Source organism: Gobio gobio, assembly GCF_949357685.1.
Source record: "Gobio gobio genome assembly, chromosome: 22".
In the NCBI taxonomy this organism is placed as follows: Eukaryota; Metazoa; Chordata; class Actinopteri; order Cypriniformes; family Gobionidae; genus Gobio; species Gobio gobio.
This window is the reverse complement of record NC_137118.1, coordinates 14131874-14152929: the sequence shown is the minus strand read 5'-3', so window position 1 is coordinate 14152929 and position 21056 is coordinate 14131874. Positions and strand designations below refer to the sequence as shown.

The 21056-nt window shown below is 37.9% G+C and overlaps 1 protein-coding gene across 2 annotated transcripts; it reads left to right on the top strand.

The window, feature by feature from the left end:
• Positions 1 to 444: 444 nt before the first annotated feature.
• Positions 445 to 19488, top strand: letm2 (leucine zipper-EF-hand containing transmembrane protein 2). Of its 2 annotated transcripts, XM_079804730.1 has the most exons (11): positions 445 to 830; positions 5845 to 5914; positions 7270 to 7717; positions 10397 to 10540; positions 10955 to 11092; positions 11176 to 11379; positions 12823 to 12942; positions 14436 to 14555; positions 15087 to 15191; positions 16152 to 16217; positions 17091 to 19488. In XM_079804730.1, exons 2-11 carry the CDS (start codon positions 5868 to 5870, stop codon positions 17142 to 17144), a joined length of 1446 nt encoding a protein of 481 aa, XP_079660856.1. In that variant the 5' UTR covers positions 445 to 830; positions 5845 to 5867; the 3' UTR covers positions 17145 to 19488. The 2 variants fall into 2 exon arrangements, with proteins under 2 accessions (XP_079660856.1, XP_079660857.1); XM_079804731.1 differs by lacking the exon at positions 16152 to 16217 and having other exon boundaries at positions 17091 to 18569.
• The last annotated feature ends 1568 nt before the right edge of the window (positions 19489 to 21056 follow it).

The window sequence follows — 21056 nt, the reverse complement described above, 5'->3', positions numbered from 1 at the left end:
TAAAATGGAACAATAGTAGTTAAAAGTATCTGGTTTTAGTTGAGCCATCCATTGAACAAACAAACAAGCCCTGACAATTGATAAAAGAACACATATTATGCAGACTTTATACAGAATCTTATTGGATGATTAGTTAATTGCATTGGATAGATTTTACTTTCAATAAAACATTTGCAATGGGTTTGTAAAAGGTGTTTTTATGCGTTTTTGGCGTGAGTATTTGTTGCAAATACATTGTTTTGACCAGCAGAGGTCACTAGCGTGTGGCGTTTCGAACACTTCGGAACAGTGAATCATTTTGCGAGGTTCAATTGATTCGAAGCTTCGAAAAGCTTCGTTTCTCCCATGTGCCCTCGTCATCACGGATGAGGTCATGGGAAGTTCCACTGACCGCCCCGTCCAAGCGGATTGGCCAGCTTCGCTAGTGCGTCCAGCTCGTGGATTGGTGCTCGTGGCTGTCAATCACGCCGCTCCTCTCGTCGGATGATCCTCCTCGGTAGGACGGTCGGCTTTCACCGGGGCACCAGAGGCAATCCGACATCCCATTTTTAAAATCCGATCAAAACAGTACATCAGCTCGGATGTATTAATTTACAAGTCTATTTAGATTTAAACCTAAGGAGTGACAAACCGTGGTGAATGGAGTATCACAACCCGCAAAAGGTCAGTTTTTCTGCCGTACCATCGCCTCCGAGGAAATTTGACCCTCAACTGCAGGAGGAGCGCTGTCGAGCCGAACATTTTTCTCCCCCGTCATCCGATCTGACACTACAGCCAATGGTTACAGCCTAACAGCCATCGCACCGCACGACACGGGCCTTTTCCCGCAGGTTAGTAACGTTAGTTGTTTAATGCTCAATATCACACTGTGATCATCTCTATCCTTTAGCTTTCATCCGTTGCCGCTGTATTGTTAAGCAACCGCTCGCGGCTAACTTGCTTGTAACGTTAATCATTAACGAAAGTAAAACAAAAGTATTGTCCGATCGCTTTTGTATGTAACGTTAGTTGATCGATGTTGTGTATGTCGACTGTATCCATAGATCATTCCATAGATCATTAGCATCTGTAACAGTTAGTAGTTTAAAGTTGTGTTTTGAGATGGTGGTCGTGTATCTGCGGCCTCTATTGTGGCCTTCAGCGCCTGTCATTAAACTCCTGCGTGTTTACGTACCCGCACCACTTTTTATATAACAATTAGGATAGTTTAAACTGTTAAATTGTAATTATAACTGGAAGCGGAGACTGTAGTTCATTTTGACATTGGCGTAACTTACGCATTACAAAGAAAGCCATTGCACTTTAATAATAGCGGAGTCTTTGTCACAATGGCCATAAATATGATAACTATTATAAGTTGCAATTTGAGTCAAACCTTCGGGTAAAATGCAGTGTTACTTGTATTGGCGTTAAATATGGCCGGTGACTTTGACCGGTCTCCGTGTTTGTGTTCTGTTTTAGCAACGCAAGTGGCGTAGACACACACGTGAGTCAGTATTTGTGTGCAGTGCTCGCGACCGCCGCTTCGTCACAACAGCTTTAATACAGCAGTGACGCATGTCGTGAAGTTATTATTGTTTCAGTGTTCATGAATTAATGGACACACACACATATTCACAAGTAAATAGTAACAATTATAAGTTTCACAAATAAATTAAACGAATTCACAAAAATTAAAAGGTAATCTATTCATAAATACCTCAGACAGTCAAGATTTGATCACGTTTGTGGAACCCCTTACACTTATTTGTGTATCTGTATCTATTTGTGATTATATGCACATTTATTCATGATTAGTGGAACAATAATCAATCATTCCTATATTGATATCATGGTCTTTAAAAAAAAAACAGGTGTGTAATTTCACGATTCTAGAAACAATTTAAATGCCACAGAAAGACGAATATTGAAATAGGAAGTAGATTATCAAAAATAAAAGTATCACAAAACATAAACAAATGAAATGAATGGGATTTGTTTTTGAATCTGGAGTTTTATATTTGTGAGTCTATATTTTGTTAATTAAAGGCACAATATGTAGGATTTTTAGATTAAAATACCCCAAAACCACTAGAACAATGTTATATTTTGTTGACTTGTGTACTTGCATTATCCAAAATGTTTCCAAGAATGTTTAAATCCAGAGAAATAAGCTATTTTAACCAGGACACGGACCACCCGCGTTACCCTCGAACGTTTTATTTTGTAGAAACCATTGAAACACCAAAGACGTTTTAATATATTATGTTTTTTTTAGACAGGTGAGCAACTGTTTGGATACATTCATCGACAGAAAACGAATCATTGTTATATAGCTCAACAAAGTTAGTCTTATTGTTTTTATCTTGTTTTCTTGATTTAGCGCGAGTACCATGTTTTACCATGCCTAACGTCGATCTAGCTTACTGCAGTGTGCAACAAGTGTCTCAAAGTAGCCGCAGAGCGAACGCACAGAGTAGCTTTATAACATAACTTTCAACACACTCAAATGTATCTAATATGATAAAACAGTGCTGTGTTACCCCACATACACATGACCGGAAGAAGCAGAAGTGCTCGTCTGTGGCATAATAAACGCTCCACTGCTTTCGAGCTCGCGTTTGTCTCTCATCGCTCCAGCTGCCTCGTTCTGCTCAAACGGATTTAGGCTCCGCCTTGCTTCATACTACAGTAACGTTAATAAATCTTTAATACATTAAAGGGATAGTTCACCCAAAAATGAAAATTTGATGTTTTTCTGCTTACCCCTAATACATCCAAGATGTAGGTGTCTTCGTTTCTTCAGTAGAACACAAATTAAGATTTTTAACTCCAACCGTTGCTGTGTGTCACTCATATAATGCTTGTCAATGGAGACAAATTCTATTAGAGTAAAAAAACATGGACAGACAACTTCAAATTAAACCCAGCGGCTCGTGACGACACATTGATGTCTTAAGACACGAAACGATCGCTTTCTGAGAGAAACCCAACAGTATTTATGCAAATATATCACCTCATATCAGACGAACGCTTCAGCTCTGCAGACTGCCATCACTTCTCGTAGGTGAGGTCAAAATTCTGTCCGGGTCATACTATAGATATATACATAGATACCTCATTTGTGCCTGCGTGGATCATGGCGTGGATCGCTCGAATGAGGAATCTATGTATATATCTATGACCCGGCCGGAATTTTGACCTCACACACGGGAAGTGATGGCAGTCTGCAGAGCTGAAGACATACGTCTGATATGAGGTGAATTAATTGCATAAATACCGTTCGGTTTCTCTCAGAAACCGTTCGTTTCGTGTCTTAAGACATCAATGTGTCGTCACGAGCCGCAGGGTTTAATTTGAAGTTGACTGTCCATGTTTTTTTTACTCTAATAGAATTAGTCTCCATTGACAAGCATTATATGAGTGACACACAGCAACGGTTGGAGTTAAAAATCTTCATTTGTGTTCTACTGAAGAAACGAAGACACTAGGGCTACAACGACGCGTCGACGTCGTCGATGACGTCGACTACGAAAATACGTTGACGCGTCGGCGGCACAATATTTACGTTCTAGAATGGAACAGAAGATCTAGAATAATGGCAGCTTCTGCTCCCGGGCATAGTGAAAATGATCATTTATCATATAAAGCCAGACCGCGACATTCAAAAGTGTGGGAGTACTTTAAACAGAAGCCGAATAAAACTGTGCTTTGTTCGCTCTGTAACGCCGGTTTCACACTGCACGCGGTGGCAGAGCAGAAGCTGTGCGCGTGGAGAGCGGGAGCTTTCACACTGTCAGTCAGTGTTGCCAAGTCCGCTTTTTTCCGCGGAATTGGGCTACTTCTACACTGTTGCCGCGGGCTGTGTCTCATGTCCGCGGGTTGAATAGAAAAAACACACATATTTAACCCCCCGAACGCGATGTTTACCAAAGAACCTCCCCGAAACGCGATTGAGCTTGTTTTGGGCTAGTTTTGAGTAACGAATGGGTGGGTTTTGTTGTATAAACCTGGCAACCCTGCTACCAGTGTTCTCTCGCGCAGCTGAACCGTGGCGCGTGTATTGCAACAGACGGTCACATTTTCCTGGGTTCTTCTCCGACCCCAGTACGTCTCGTGCTTTTATTTATTATGGGCTGCATATATCTGCTGTAAATGCGACCTGGTTCCGCTCTGTCCCAAACACATATGCATAATAACTTGCTGTATATAGGTAGTTTACATGATTAAAGTAACATTAAAGTTAAGATATGCCTCTAGCTTTAATCATTTAAATGTGTCTTTGAAGTTTGGGCAAAAACTTCTGGCCGCTTTAGTCGTTGTTTATGCACATGTATATCTTCAAAATAGACGACTAGTTATACATTAACACTATGCTGAAAGCTCCTGTATGTGAACCTTTTGCAGATAAATACAAGTGCATTTTCGTTTACTATTGACAAAAATCAATAAGTAAATCATACTCAACTACTATAGTAAACAACTTTTCCTAATTAGGCCTACTCTGTATACATTTTATGATGAATAGTATCATTATATATTATGTTTAAAAAGCTTCTTGTGTTCATATATTTCATTATAAAATGGCATACTATGTACACTACCCTTCCTGAAATACAATTAATATTGTCATCATTCATTGATTTCATGTTAAAATAATATACAAATTCACTACCCTCTTTGAAATACAATAATCAGTAAAAAAGAATAATAAGATTAATCTGGAAAAATAATCGTTAGATTAGTCGACTAATCGAAAAAATAATCGTTAGATTAGTCGACAGAAAAAATAATCGTTAGTTGCAGCTCTAGAAGACACCTACATCTTGGATGCCTTAGGGGTAAGCAGAAAAACATCACATTTTCGTTTTTGGGTGAACTATCCCTTTAACTCATCCATAAATATGATTTCTGCCTGAGTCCCGTCAGATTCTTTTCCACCTGCTAGAGGTGAAGACAACAACTCCTATGATTCCGCGAAATCAAGGCGTCATCAAGCTACGCCTTTGTTTTGAATAAGCGACCTCTAGCTGCAAAAATTACATATTGTGCCTTTTAATATAGCAACAATAACTTCTTTTATTAGTTTTTGTTTTGACACGCATTCAAATCTTCCCCATAGTTTTTGCATTTAAATAATACACAAAACATAACTAACAGTGTTTACTAGGGGTGTAACGGTACACAAAACTGACGGTTCGGTACTTACCTCAGTTTTGATGTCACAGTTCGGTACGGGTTCGGTACAGCAGGGGAGAGAACTAAATATAAAATAGCTTTTTTTTTTTTTTTTTTTTAAACAGTGGTTTACTAAACAAATTGTCTCTGTCCTTAAATTAATTCAATATTAACTAAAATTTTCTTAAAGATAATGCTGTAAACTGTATAGGGAGCCCTTACTTGCACATAGAGGATATTAGAGGTTAACAACAGAGCCCAAACTATTAGCCTAAATTCAGTTGCTATTTATTTTTAGATCTAATAATCAACACTCAAATAACACATTGTATGCAAACATGTAAACTTCACATAAGGCAGTTTTCTAACTTCTAAATCTAATTGTAAAATTATGTTTTTACTCCAAATTATGTTGTTAAAATCATTTATAGCCTACACAGTGACTGCCATTTTCATGACAGATTAATTTAAACATACATTAAATAATCAAGACATCAGTAACAGGTTAGGTAGAATATAATGAATATATAGGCTAATATAGTGCATATATTTAGTGAAAGAGTTTATTTCTCTAGTGAACTAACAGCTGTGGACACTGAATGACTTCTGAGGTAAATGCTACGTGACTTTACAAGCTGTTTTATTGACGTCATCCCACCGTTGGAACACTGATTTTTTCTTTTGCAGGACACCCAATTTTAAGTCACAAAATGGCCGTTTTCAGCTCACAGGTGCTTCTCGCTGTTACAAGATCAAGGTGAGGTCATCATCCAATAAACATTGGCTGAATTTGAAATCGCCCCCTGTACCCTCAAATAGGGTACTATTTGAAGGGACAGCCCTTTGTAGTGGTGTCTGAAACTATAGTGGACATTATTGAGTGCACTCATTCAATCCAACATTGCATTGCAATAACGAGTGTACAGCCGATGTACACACAACGGCTGTCCGACTTTACGTACTCGGTTTCATTCACTCCTTCAAGTGAACTGTATCAGTGGACTAACGTAGGGAATAGTGAATGAGGGTTTAGGGGGTGATTTCGGATTCAGCCATTGTATTCACTTCACGTGTCTTATTCATCTGTTTTAAGCGATGTTCTGGTTCAAAACAGTGCTGTCAGTTACCATAGAAATTAAATAATTTTGCCCTTGTATTTTTTTTTTTTATAGCATATACAGTCAAACCAAAATGTATTCAGACACTTTCAACATTTTCTCACATTATCAGTTTATTCGCTATAGTTTAGAAAATGGTAATAAAATATGACAAGAACTCAGAGTTAAACTGTGTCATCTTGATGTCATAACTTTGATTGAAAGGTATGTAATGGATTACAATCAACGAATCAGCTGTTAAATTTAAGTACACAATTAGATAATACCCATTTTAGTCAACCAATTGCCAAGCAATGCTTAATTTTGTTAATTCTGTGGTGTAAAAGGTCACATTATCAATTCAAGAAAAAATTCAAGAAGGCCAAAGTTTCTGAATAATTTTGGTACCAATTTTTTTTATCAATTTTACTGGTTGTCCACTGTATGAAGAATTTTTGGGTATAATATGTCAGTTTACTTTATTTTGCTGTCCTCACTAACATAAATGAACTATAGTGTCCTGCACCCACTAGTAAAATATATATATATATCTGGCATAATCTTTGGTTTGACTGAATATTAATTCTTGCATTCAAAATATATTTGACCTGTAAAGTTGGCAAAGTCATTTTAGACAGACAACTTTTCTAGGCTGATAAATGTAATTCCTGAAGCTGGATTTTTAATGTAATTTAGCTTCTTCCTTGAACGTGTAATTATAAAGTTGCCATGTTTACTGTCTTTATATGATCATGATATGATTGAAAGATTATAAACAGAAAAGGCTTGTAAGCCATTTCAAAACAACACTAATTTCATGATTTTAATTTCATGGCTATATTTTTGAAACTGCTCTCTGCACAATACCTTGCCCCATAGAGCACATTACTGTAAACACAATTTTGCTTGTTTATACAAACGAAGGAACAAGCACAGAACATCCCTTAATTATTCTATAATATTTTATTTGTGCTTTAATACTATAAACAGTCTCTATATTTTCATTTCCTTTCAGAGGATCCTACTTGCTCTCTAAAAGACACGGCTGTGTTTCGCTCCCGTCGACTGCATGCATACGGTATCATTCAGAGTTCCTTGGGCGGGTTGCCCGGTGTCCCAGGCCTTTGTATCCCTGTTACTCATCCAGCTTGATCCGCCCTGGTTGCGTAGCTGCACGTCCTCTCCACGGTTCTTGTGCGTGGCTGCAAGAGGCGAAAGACACTGCTGCGGGTTCTGAACCCATCAAGGGTGACCCTGTCCCGGCTGCCTCTGTCACTCAACCACCGCCAGGACCACCAGCACCACCAGCAGTGCCAAGGAAGTCTCTGGGACAGAAAGTCTTGGATGAGCTCAAGCATTACTATCATGGCTTCCGCCTTCTTGGCATCGACACAAAAATCGCGGGCAGGATGGTCTGGAAGTTACTGCACGGGCAGCTGCTCACCAGGAGGGAGAGGAGGAGGGTATGTTTGGGGTGTAAAAGTTTAAGAAATCTTGGAATTAGAATTATTTAAGATGTTTTTACTTTGGGTTTACCACGCTTGAGTGATTGTAGATGAGATGTTATTCCATGGTTCTTTGATATGGATATGATAATTATAGTGACCCGTGCTGGCAAAATGAGTCGGAATGCGCACGGGATAATTTCAAACTACAGACAAAACAAGTGAAAAATTTCGATTTTGAGGTTTTCACAAAAAATTTTTCAGTAAGGTCTAGTCATCCCAATGCTCCAAATAGAAATTAAAAATCTAAAAGTATCTTTATTTGTACGTTATCGGAGGAGTACTTTTCCTTTGTCCATGAAAACTATCTCACTTGTGCTGACTGAAAGATCTGACGCTGACTGGACAATCGCGCTCGGGCACGGTACAAGGTGCCTAGTGTGAGGACACCCTTAAAGAGTTGGATTGTCATGTTAAACATGGCCAAAATGTAAAACATTTGTTGGATGAGTCTATTTCTGTGCCAAATACACTCCTTCAGGATTCGAATAAGTTTCTGAAAGTAGTTTTTTCGAGTATTGCTTCATGCAGGGTGGGATTCTTTGTATGGACATTTCTCCCGGATGAGCGCATGCGCACATCAACCAGAGCGAGAGCAAGAGCACACCCATCAACAAGCTTCATTACGGAAGCGCTGTCATTTTGTTTTTAGGCCACAAAATCAACAATGTCACTAAAGAAGTGTGTTTTTGGTTGTAAGGGAAAGATAACCCAAATAACTAGGGGTGCACCGAAATTTCGGCCGCTGAAAATGTAAGCCGGAAATGGCATTATCGGTTTCGGGCTGAAGTATAAAAAAAAAACAGCCGAAAACGTAAACTGAAAATCAATGTCACCCACCCCTCCCATCCGTGCACGACCGCTTAGGTTTCACTCACGATCGAGCTGTTATCACGCGTCTGCATATCAAAGATTAAGCATGTCAGCGGTATGGAAGTATTTTAAAGTTTCAGAGGAGGACATCAAAGTTGCAATATGTTGTTTAAAATGGAAGTAAAAAATTGTTTACATGCAGCAGCAGAATAGAGGCCCACTGCCATTCAGTGATTTTGTGTGCAGTTATTCAGATAATTGTGGATCTTTTTTTGCTGTTAAATTTTATTTGATGGAACATAAAACTTGAAGAATAATATTATTTGGTATTATTATTTATATTTATTGTTAAACATTTTATATAAAAGTTTTTAAAAGAAGCTATTTTCGGCTTCAGTTTCGGTTTTCGGCCAAGTGCATCCTAAATTTTCAGTTTCGGCCCAGAATTTGCATTTCGGTGCATCACTACAAATTACCCAGCGTTAAGGAAACAGTGGAAGCAGTTTGTTTTCCAACGGAGCAACAACGGAGTTCTGTATTGTGTATGTGTGTGTGTAGCTCCGCCCACTGCACGCCTCCACGAGTTTGGCTGTTTTTAGAAAATAATCAGTACAGCGTGCCGTACATGATGACTGTTTTTTATATTATAAAACTAAAGACTCTTTGGTGATATGAAAGATGCAATACTACTTTATAGGTACTCAAGATTAACATGAGATAGGCAGAGACTGTGTGTGTTATGTACCCTTTAATATCCAATATGTTAATCAAACAAATGTGGTATCATGGAGGTATCTTGGGGTGTGTCAAATTTTGTGTTATTACCAGAGTTTTAAAGGTATGGTTGCTAGGTGATTTTTGTTTTGGAACCTTCAGATTCTCAAAATTGACTATGCTGACTATCGACTTCAAACAGTAATTTTTTTTCCCGTCCGATTCAAACAAATCATACATCTTTTTAAAAGTTTTTTCAATAATAGAGAATAGAGAAACAACTCCTTTTTTTTATAAAATTTGCTCATTGCAACTCATTTTGCCAGCATGGGTCACAAATATCTCCTTTATGTATTTAAATGGTACTCCAAGTTAATTTAAATAATACATGCTGTAGCAATCCATCCGATTATGATGTGAACACGAGTTGAATAACATCCGGTATTCCAAAAACTTCTTTTAAGAATGTTTAACAAAATTAACTGGAAACAAAACGTTTTGAGCAAGATTTGAGCGATGCAGTCATTGTGGGAAATTGTCACCATCGTTAAGTAATATTATGGAGCTTTATTTTGAATATTAAGTGTTTGGAAGTATTTAAATCTTATTACACTTATTAACTTCACAATTATTAAATCCACGTCTGTAAAAATAAATAAATAACTTAGGCTTTTGTAATACCATTGGCACTACCATGGTACATGTACAAAAACGATGTATAACTACTGGACCATGTCCATTATTACCATATTTATACACCATGGTATTTGCATAATATGCCAAGGTACTTCAAAGAATGTCATGGTATTACCATGTTACCATGCAAGTAATACCATAGTACCGAGTCTCAACTTCTTTATATAAGAGGATGTAAGTAGTTATGAGTTATGTCAAAATAATTATGTTTGATAATCCTGTTAGAACAAACCAGTGCTTGATCAAGGATTTATAATGTAAGGTGACACAAATAGGATTGCATAACTAAGATGATTTACACCTCAGAGAAAGTACAGCTGGATTAGGCCAGAAGAGCTTCTCTCAGTTTCACTAACCCATGTTGCTTTTGTTTTTGACTATGGACGAATAAAACTTGCCCCATTGTCTCCACAGCTGATGCGGACATGTGCCGACTTGTTCCGGCTCCTGCCGTTCATGGTCTTTATCATCGTTCCGTTCATGGAGTTTTTGCTCCCCGTGTTCCTCAAACTCTTCCCAGAAATGTTGCCTTCCACATTTGAGACCGAGTCCAAGAAGGTATGTCATGTTTTTTTTAAATGACAGCAAAAGTTGACTAGTTCAGTTTGATTAATTGGACAATCATGAAACACGAGAATTACGAATGTGTGTAAAACTAATCTGCAAATTTCAAAATTGAGTATCAACTACTGAAACTGCTGAGTTTGTGATGAGTTCAGTTTGATTCATCGGGTCTCATTCATGAAACATAAATTGAACAAATTTATATAATTGATTCGGAAACCATTCTCCATTGAATCTGATTAGTAATTTCAAGTTGTTTGCAGATTAAATCAGTGTAAACCGTTGCCCAATTAATCTAAATAATAACTTTCATGAAGTTGTTTGCATATTCCAAATGCATCTGCACATTTCAAAACTGATGAGTAATGACTACGCAAAGTGCTGAATTAGTTTATTTTACACTGACAGGAGGAAAAACAGAAGAAGGGACTTGCTGCTAAACTGGAGCTGGCCAAGTTCTTGCAGGAGACCATTGCTGAGATGGCCAGGAGGAATAAAGCAGCTGTCGGAGACGAGACTCAGAGGTTCTCCACATATGTACAGCAGGTTAGTTTGATAATCAAAGCCATTTTCCCATTTCCCATCTAGTGAAATTGTTCTTATTGACTCTTCTAACTTGTCTGCTATAGGTGCGGCACACGGGTGAACAGCCCACCACTAAAGACATTGTGAAGTTCTCCAAGCTCTTTGAGGATGAGCTGACGCTGGAGCATCTGGAGCGGCCGCAGCTGGTGGCCTTGTGCAAACTGCTGGAGCTGCAGCCCATCGGCACCAATAACCTACTGCGTTTCCAGCTGATGATGCAGCTGCGCAACATCAAGGCAGACGATGAGGTGAGACAAAGGCAGACAGCTGCTACTGACCCTTTAAAATAGTTGTACAGCTGAATTTATGACTTGACATGTTGCTGTGACCACTAGGTTTGTGGGTGACTGAGCCATACGTCTTAAAGTGTAGGGGCCATTCACTTTTAAAAAAACGTGTTTTGCAAAAACGTTCTGTGTATATGGCCCCTTAGACCTTAAAGGGTTAGTTCACCCAAAAATGAAAATTCTGTCATTAATTACTCACCCTCATGTCGTTCCAAACCCATAAGACCTTCATTCATCTTCGGAACACAAATTAATATAATTTTGAAGACATCCGAGAGCTCTCTGACCCCTCCATAGACAGCAATTTAATTACCACTTTCAAGAACCAGAAAGGTAGCAAGACATGGTTAAAATAGTCCATGTGACTACAGTGGTTTAACCTTAATTTTATGAAGCGATGAGAATACTTTTTGTGCCCAAAATACAAACAAAAATAACGACTTTATTCAACAATTTCTTCATGTCTGTGTCAGTCTCCTACGCTGTTGACATTGGTCAGCTCCTGCGTCAGCATCACAACCATGTGTCGTGGTGCTCACGTGAACAGCATCGGCCAATGGTAAGCTGGCGTGGCTCTGACGTAACTCGGAGGCACTGTGCTGTATTTACTACACTGCAGAAAATGCTTTTCTTACTTAGTATTTTTGTCTTGTTTCTAGTCCAAACATCTAAAAATTCTTAAAACAACAATAATTTACTAGACAAGTAAAAATGATTGTCTTGTTTTGGGTGAAAAATAATAACTCAAAATTAAGTGAGTTTTTGCTTAAAATAAGCTAAATAATGTGCCAATGGGGTAAGCAAAATAATTTTAATTCAAACAGAAAACGAGATAAGTTTGCTTATTTTAAGCAAACACTCATTTAATTTTGAGTTATTTCCCAAAACAAGACAATAACCTTTGCTTGGCTTGTAAACATTTCTTAACGTAAGACTTTTTAGATATTTGGACTGGAAACAAGACAAAAATACTAAGTAAGAAAAACATTTTTTGCAGTGTATACGTCAACAGCATAGGAGACTGACACAGAGGTGAAAAAATGATTTTTGTTTGTATTTTGGGTACAAAAAGTATTCTCGTCGCTTCGTAAAATTAACATTGAACCACTGGAGTTACATGGACTATTTTAACAATGGTTTTACTTCCTTTCTGGACCTTGAAAGTGTTAATTAAATTGCTGTCTATGGAGGGATCAGAGAGCTCTCGGATTTCATCAAAGATATCTTCATTTGTGTTCCGAAGATGAATGAAGGTCTTACGGGTTGGAAGAGATGAGGGTGGGTAATTTAATGACAGAATTTAAATTTTTAGGTGAACTAACCCTTTAAAGTAATGTTCCGGGTTCAATATGTTAAGGAGATGATCTCCGCTCTTGGATAATCACTGTTTGTGTCTCTTTGTAGGTGATTGCCACGGAAGGTGTGCCTGCAATGAATGTAGCAGAGCTTCAAGCTGCCTGCAGGAGTCGCGGTATGAGATCTTTGGGTCTGACCACAGATCAGCTCCGACAGCAGCTACAGCAGGTGTGTGTGTGTGTGTGCCTGCACAGACCAGTCTGTCTGGGTTGTAAACCTGCCTACTAGAGGATATTTATGACTGTTTTCTACCCAAAGACTGTTGACAAATTGAAGTGTGACACATAAAACAGACTTTGAAACAATCTTCTTATACACCGATCAGGCATAACACTATGACCACTGACAGGTGAAGTGAATAATTATCTCTTCATCACGGTACATGTTAGTGGGTGGGATATATTAGGCAGCAAGTGAACAATTTGTACTCAAAGTTGATGTGTTAGAAGAAGAAAAAAAGGGCAAGCGCACGGATTTGAGCAAGTTTGACAAGGGCCAAATTGTGATGGCTAGAACAACTGGGCCAGAGCATCTCCTAAACTGCAGCTCTAGTGGGGTGTTCTGGTCTGCAGTGGTCAGAGTATCTATCAAAAGTGGTAAAAGGAAGGAACAGTGGTGAACCGGCGACAGGGTCATGGGCGGCCAAAGCTCATTGATGCACGTGGGGAGCGAATGCTGGCACGTGTGGTGCGATTGAACAGACGAGCTACTTTAGCTCAAATTGCTCAATAAGTTAATGCTGGCTCTGATAGAAAGGTGTCAGAATACACAGTGCATCGCAGTTTGTTACATATGGGGCTGCAATAGTCGCAAATCAGTCAGGGTGCCCACGCTGACCCCTGTACAACAGGAGCATCAGAACTGGACCACGGAGCAATGGAAGAAGGTGGGCTGGTCTGATGAATCATGTTTTCTTTTACATCACGTGGATGGCCGGGTGCGTGTGCGTCGCTTACCTGGGGAACACAGGGCAGAGGCAGTGTGATGCTTTGGGCAATGTTCTGCTGGGAAACCTTGGATCGTGCCATCCATGTGGATGTTACTGTGACACGTACCACCTACCTAAGCATTGTTGCAGACCATTTACACCCTTTCATGGAAACGGTATTCCCTGGTGGCTGTGGTCTCTTTCAGCAGGATAATGCGCCCTGCCACACAACAAAAATGGTTCAGGAATGGTTTGAGGAGCACAAGTTGAAGGTGTTGACTTGGCCTCCAAATTCCCCAGATCTCAATCCAATCGAGCATCTGTGGGATGTGCTGAACATACAAGTCTGATCCATGGATGCCCCAACTCGCATCTTACAGGACTTAAAGGATCTGCTGCTAACATCTTGGTGCCAGATACCACAACACACCTTCAGGGGTCTAGTGGACTCCATGCCACGACGGGGTCAGGGCTGTTTTGGCAGCAAAAGGGGACCAGCACAATGTTAGGTCATAATATTATGCCTGATCGGTTTATTTACCCTCTTAAATGCATTATTTCCCTGTTGCCATGGGTGGAAGTGGTATCGTAATGCTGCATCATCCATGCTTACAGCTATATTTATGATGTTTTCCATCTAAATACTGTATATAGAGCTATGTGTCACTGCTTGCTCTTTTTGCTTTGAATCATTGATGATTTGTTGATCTTTTTTGCGTTCTTCATCTCTCAGTGGCTGGACCTGCACCTGAAAGAGAATGTCCCACCGTCCCTCTTGCTGCTCTCCCGTGCAATGTACCTGACGGACCTCACTCCTAAAACTCCAGTCATCCCACCAGTGCCCAAACTGGAGGTGAACACTCAATATACATTATATAGGCTTCAAAGTTGTCATCTTCCCATGTCTCTTTTGTGTTTTCCCATTTTTGCTCTTGTATTAATTTCTGGCTGATAACCAATCGTCCGGTAACCAATATGTTACTAAAATATTGCAAATCCTACTTTACTTTACTCAGACAAGTTAGAGCTGTTGTATCCAAGTTATCTGATTCCCATAATGTAAAGTTGGTTACAAACAGCATAATTATATTTGTAAAAATATTCAGTACACATTCTGTAAATGTTCAAAGATCACACATACTGTACATTATACATCTAGAAAATTGCATAAATTAAACCAGATGTTTACTAACTGCTTAAAAACTGTACAACAGATTACCTTTGACCTTTTGAAACCTTAACCAATTGATGCATAGACCTTAATCAGGAAGAAATGCAAACTGGCACATCCCCGCATAAGTGACGGCTGATATGTTATCACATATTGCTAATGGTTGTTATGGATTCATGTGCAATGTCCTTCTTCTCTATATCCGTGTCACAGAAAGCCACTCCTCCTGTGGAGGCCGAAACAGCAACCAAAGGGAATCCACTGTCCTCCTCAGTGGAGGCGCTGGTGGACTCCGCTCCAGTCATCAAAGACAGAAAGGTAGGAATCTTATGTCGCCAATCAATCAATTTCTCATTATTTGAAGGTGTCTCAGCCTATTGTATGACAGACGAATTGAAGAGAATATAGAAGAAATGGTTACAAAGAGATTTCATTTATGATATTCCTAATAAATGACAGTGACTTAAAAGATGTTTTGGGTCAGTGGTCAACGAATGTCCGGCACCAGATAAGGAATCTGGGCGTAATATTCGACTCATTCTTATCGTTTGCTGCACAGATTAAGTGTGTGGTGAGAAGAAGTTTTTTTCAGCTGAGGACTATTGCTAAAATGACTGCTGCTGAGACCATGATTCGCGCATTTATTTCGTCCCGTTTGGACTATTGTAATGCAATTTATTTTGGAGCTAATCAATCTCTCATTTCGAAATTACAATTGGTCCAGAATGCTGCGAGGCTCCTCACGAGCACAAAGAAAAGGAATCATATTACCCCAGTGTTGGAAAGTCTGCACTGGTTTCCGGTTAAATTTCGGATTCATTACAAGGTTTTGCTCGATGTCTATAAAGCTGTCCACGGTCAGGCCCCAGAATATAATACGAATCTGGCTTCTCCGAATTCTAGTAGACCTCAAAGATCGTTAAATTGCCTACTACTCGCATTTCCTAAAACACGCCTGAAATCTAAAGTGGGTCGGGCATTTTCTGTTGCTGGTCCGAGACTGTGAAATACCCTTCCACCTGACATCAGATCTGCTCCCTTAATTAGCACTTTTAAATCTCGATTGAAAACATACTTGTTCTCTATGGCTTTTAACTGTTTATTTTTTTTTTTAATGTATTTATTACTTTATTTCTTTATTATCATTGTTTTTTTCTGTTTAATTATTGTTCTAGACATCCTTTCATTGTTATTGTACAGCCCTTTGGGCTACTTTGTAGTGGAAAGGGCTTTATAAATAAATCAGACTTGAGACAGACTACTTGTTTTGTATTGTAGTCAGAAGAGTTGTTGGAGAAACCCAGAGGGTTAGACATGCCATCACCCGAAGCTCAGTTAATACATGTAAGTGTGTCATCACAAATATGTGTACTTAGAAAAAAAACATTGATTTTAATAAGATAACTTTGAATATTATGCATATTTTACCAGACTGTCCTGCTTTTATGTTACTAGGCAACCGTTATGTTCAGAAGTTTAATTAATAGATGATTTTAAAAAGGCTTCCCTAAAAACATTTTGAATTTCTATCAACTATTAAAACAAAAGATTTTTAAAAGAGTTTTAATTTAACATTGTAATTTTTTTTTGGCATGAATATTATGGAGGCCCAAACCTGAAGAAATTAAAAATAAATAAATACATGTCATAATAGGAAAATAAATAACTTGATAAAACAAATATAACTCATTTGTAATTGAATTTAATCCTGAATTTGTTTTTGTAGAACTTCTGTATTTATATTTAAATGTATTTTTATTCATTTTAACTTTGATTTATTTATACTTTAATTTATCTTTTTATATTTATTTATGCTTTCACTTCCTTCCTCATTCCATGCTGCACATGGTAAAGTAAATGTGGGAATAAATACATATAAAAATAAATGAAAAAAAAAAGAAATGAAGAAAAAAGCAATACAATATTAAATGAATTATATTTGTTTTATCAAGTCATTTATTCCCTTATTTATTTTCCTATTGTTTACATTTATTACATTTCCTATTTTATTTATTTTTCCTGCAGGTTTGGGCCTCCATAGAATGTGTTATTTAAAATATATAAATAAATATTTAATAGCTCATATGTAACTTGTTTTATATTTGTATTTAGTGTGAGTGTAGCTTCTACAGTGTTGTTTAATGTGACCAGAAAGGTCAAAGTTCTAGAAGGTGCTGGACATCAACACACTCACCCCCATCTGTTCTGTCCCATCAGGCTAAAGAAGCAGAGTTGTCACAGAAGTCCAAGAGGAGCGCCAATGGGATATGAGTTGGACTCTATCTTTCCACACTCACCTTATTCTGTCGGAGAAGAGGGTGTGGGGTTTGAGGCATCTCTGTGACAGTCCAGGACCTCTCACACCTCTCATACGGACCTGATGGACTGGCCGCATCACATTGACATCTGGTCCTCCAAAAAGGAGGAAAATGGTTTATGTTAGACTATAGTCATCACTCCTGCTTGACACCCGTGACATGTTTACATCTGAAGATTTGCCGAATTCTGTAAATTTGCAAGAGAAGAGCATCAAGACTTGGTCCAGCCAGCAAATGCATAAGGAACTCGCAAGATTTGCCTCTTTTTGCTGAACTTCATTATGTAAATGTGTAAATAAATTGTACAATACCTGCATATTATATAAGTGCTACTGGTTCATACAGTCGGCTGTGCCATATGTCTAGACTAAAAGGTGAAAGTCATATTATTTTAATATGAGGAAATGCATTTGCTTGCATTCTGGATTTATTTTGGCAGATGAATTGTAAAATGGCCAAGTATTTGGGTATTTTTTTATTTGAGAATTTCAAATTCCCTTTTCTAAGGGAATTTTACCTTCACTCCCTCAGGAGATGCGATTAGTGGTGTGGCGATTTACGCCCGGCCTGCCTATGGCAGACTTTGTGGTTTGGCACAAAAAACTTTGTGGTTTGTTTGTTTTCAAACAGAGTGTATTTCATTTGTTCATTGGTATGATGTGCCCCCCTTTGAATCATGCATTTAAATTTCCCTTGGCAGAAAAGCCAAATGACTATTGGAGTCATAAGTTTATGTTTAGAATATGGTGAAATACATTAAGAATTCCCCCAAAGAGAATTTTTTTTATTTTTTATTTTATCTGTTTGGATTATTGCGTTTGATGTTGCACTGGATAAACCCAGTCAGGGAAAACAATATTGTATGGCAATACTGTAAAATTTTCATTTAAAAAGCATTGAATCCCCCAGATGTTGCTTTATTTATCCCATCGTCTGCTGTTAATTTGACTGTCATCTTAACTCCATTTGTTACCTCTTAAAACTACCCTGTCCCACTCTGTCCCAGTGCACTTTTTTATGTTGATCAATTGTGTAAAATTGAAAAACGAGTTTAAACTGCCTCTCATTTTGTAAAACGGCTTACCGTCTCTGACCATTGTACAGTCAAGAAGTGAAGGTGCTCAATGCTCATACCTCTTCTAAACATCCAAGTGTTATTACACTCGTTTATTTAGTGTCATTTGAACACATTTTGGTTTCCAAAATTGACATTTTAAAGGGTCAAATTCACACACATTTGCAATTATTTGATTCTTTTTTGTGTTTAACCGTTCATTAAAAAAAGCTTCAAAGGTCAAAAAGATTGATATGAAATGTATTATTTTGTCTTGAATCCGATCATCTAAATTTGTTGCAAAATAAAAGATTTTTTTTAACTAACCTCCACCTGTTAGTTAAATTACCTATGGGGTTATAGGAGGTCTGTGTAGAATGAGATTTTAAAAAAATGCATGTTTAGAGCTATCATTAGCATATTAATGGTAACTTAATATATTATAGGAAAAAAATCGACTTTTCCGTTTCTTAAGACAACTTGCATTCACACAAAACGTTTGCGTTCGCTTGTTAAACTTTAGTGTTCTGAGAAATTTTTGCAAGCGAACGCAAAACTTTAGCGTTTACTTGCTAGAAAGTTTTGCGAGCGAACAAAAAGTTTCTCTTTTCCATCACCATGACCCTTTTACGGTCTTCGTAGTTTTGTAAAATGAAAAAATCATGCAAACAATATTTTCTCACACAGTATTCTTCTTTATAGCCTACATGAAACCATATAGTTGCCTTTTATATCGTAAGGAATCATCATGTTTGGCGGTCCTTGGCATAAAAGTTATTGGCATTTAGGCCTACTTATTTTGTTTTTATCAAGCCTCGCCACTGTTCTCCACCACATACTTTGACTGCACACAGCCTGTGATTCCTGCTGATCAAAGATGTGTGCTCTGTTTTTTTTTTTTAGTTTGACTCTGTTTACCCGAGCTGATAAGCAGGAATCTCATTATCCAAGTTCTCATTCCTTAGATTAGTTCAGTGGAGCATTAGGCCAGGACTTACACTGCTCATGCTGGTACACGAGGCTGGTCACAAGACTCCTGAACTTCTTTAAAGTCTCCCATAAACCTGCCTGGAATTTGAGTGTTCTTACATTTTGGGTGCACACATTTAGGTGGCGGGTCAAAGTTAGCCAGAGAAGAAGGCTACTTCAACATGTTAAAAATAAGTTAAATATATATATATTGCAAAATAATTACGAAATAACATTAATCATAATTCGACTGGTTGTCATTTTAGGACCAATTAAAAAAAAAAAAATATCTAAATTGCATTTCACAGAGATCACAGTTTTTGCAAACTTACTATTTTGTACTTTGTTGATACTAAACTTATGAAACTATAATGAAATTATGCAATTTTTACTATATGGCCCCTATACGACGAGAATACCTTTTGTGCGCAAAAAAAATAACGACTTTATTCAACAATTTGGTTCTAGCCTGTGTCAGTCTCCTGCGCAGTTTACGTTGTAAACAGTGCAGCTTAGTCGTTATTTTTGTGTTTTTGCGCACAAAAAGTAGTATTGTTGGTGAACTAACCCTTTAAAAGGATTTGCTATCCTTTGGCTCCCTCTAGTGGATAACATTAGTATTATGGCCTTCATCTCTACCGTTAATGATTACTTTATTACTGATAATAATAATATATACCCACAACATTAAACTCAAATTCACATTTCCGGATTTATCAGAAGCGGAAGTCGTCAAAGAGGGTAACTTATGCACTAATTGGGAAAACTGGCAAAATGCGAGTAAAACAAAACGATTAACTTATCAGTTTAAACTACAGTTTGGACTCCATATATAGTGTTCCTTACTACTTACCCAAACATCCAGTGATCCAAAATTCAACATATTGAATTTGACAAAAATTGATAACTGCAAATCCACAGTTTGCTGTTTTTTCTGTAAATTGCAGCTATCTTTTTGCTTCTCTTATCTGTGGCTTTCGGCAATCTGTAAAAATATACCGCAGATTTCTTGTCAAATCTATTTGTAAGCCTACAATCAATCTCAAAGCTGCGTTCACGCTAAAAAACCAGTGCGGCCATAAGTCTTTCTGCCAGTCAGTAGGGCGTAACCGCCAATCCGGACGACGGTGACGTCACGTGCAAAATATATTTAATGAGAGACCACATTAAATATATACTTTTATGTTCCCGTTTGCTCAAATAGCAAAAGAAAAACTCAACAAAAGTGTTCTCAAAACTTTCAAAAGGGGGGGGGGGGGGGGGGGGGGGTTAAGAGATTGATAACGGCAGAGAGAAAGATGTAAATTTTACCGTCACTCCCACACCACAGCTGCTGTATTGGAAACACCCCAACAGGAGCGTTTTCTTGTAATTTGGTGCAAAGGTAATATAATAGAAAGTATACTGTTATATTTTTAAAAAATTACACTTTTGCACTTTTGTTTCTTAAAAAGATTGTTCTTACATTTTCAATAAGCCGTTCTATTTCAAAACTACATTTTTCGGACTATTTCATGTCAGCCTTTACAGGGTTAATTGTGTGGAAGTGGGACCATCTAGTGGTTAAAGTGTAGGACTACATCTCTCAAATCATCCTACGTATGCCAGTAAACAGAGCGAACAGTGGAAAATGATCTTCCTGGTTTCTTGGTGCCTACCATGATGTTTTTTTTTTTTTTTTCCATTCAGATTTTTATTAACAGTAAAAAAAGAGGGTGATTTTAAGCTAGCACATGTAGGCCTATAATCGGGGATCCACTGTTACTCAGGTTAGGTTTTGAAATCACTAGTAATGGGGCCATGTGTTCACAGTACAGCTTTTTTGCCAAAACTCAACACTCA

Coding starts and splice junctions, on each gene's coding strand:
- letm2 (XM_079804730.1), top strand. CDS start 5,868: ATGGCCGTTTTCAGCTCACAGGTGCTTCTCGCTGTTACAAGATCAAG. Junction 14,556..15,086: donor CACCAGTGCCCAAACTGGAG/GTGAACACTCAA, acceptor TCCGTGTCACAG/AAAGCCACTCCTCCTGTGGA. Junction 16,218..17,090: donor CCGAAGCTCAGTTAATACAT/GTAAGTGTGTCA, acceptor CTGTCCCATCAG/GCTAAAGAAGCAGAGTTGTC.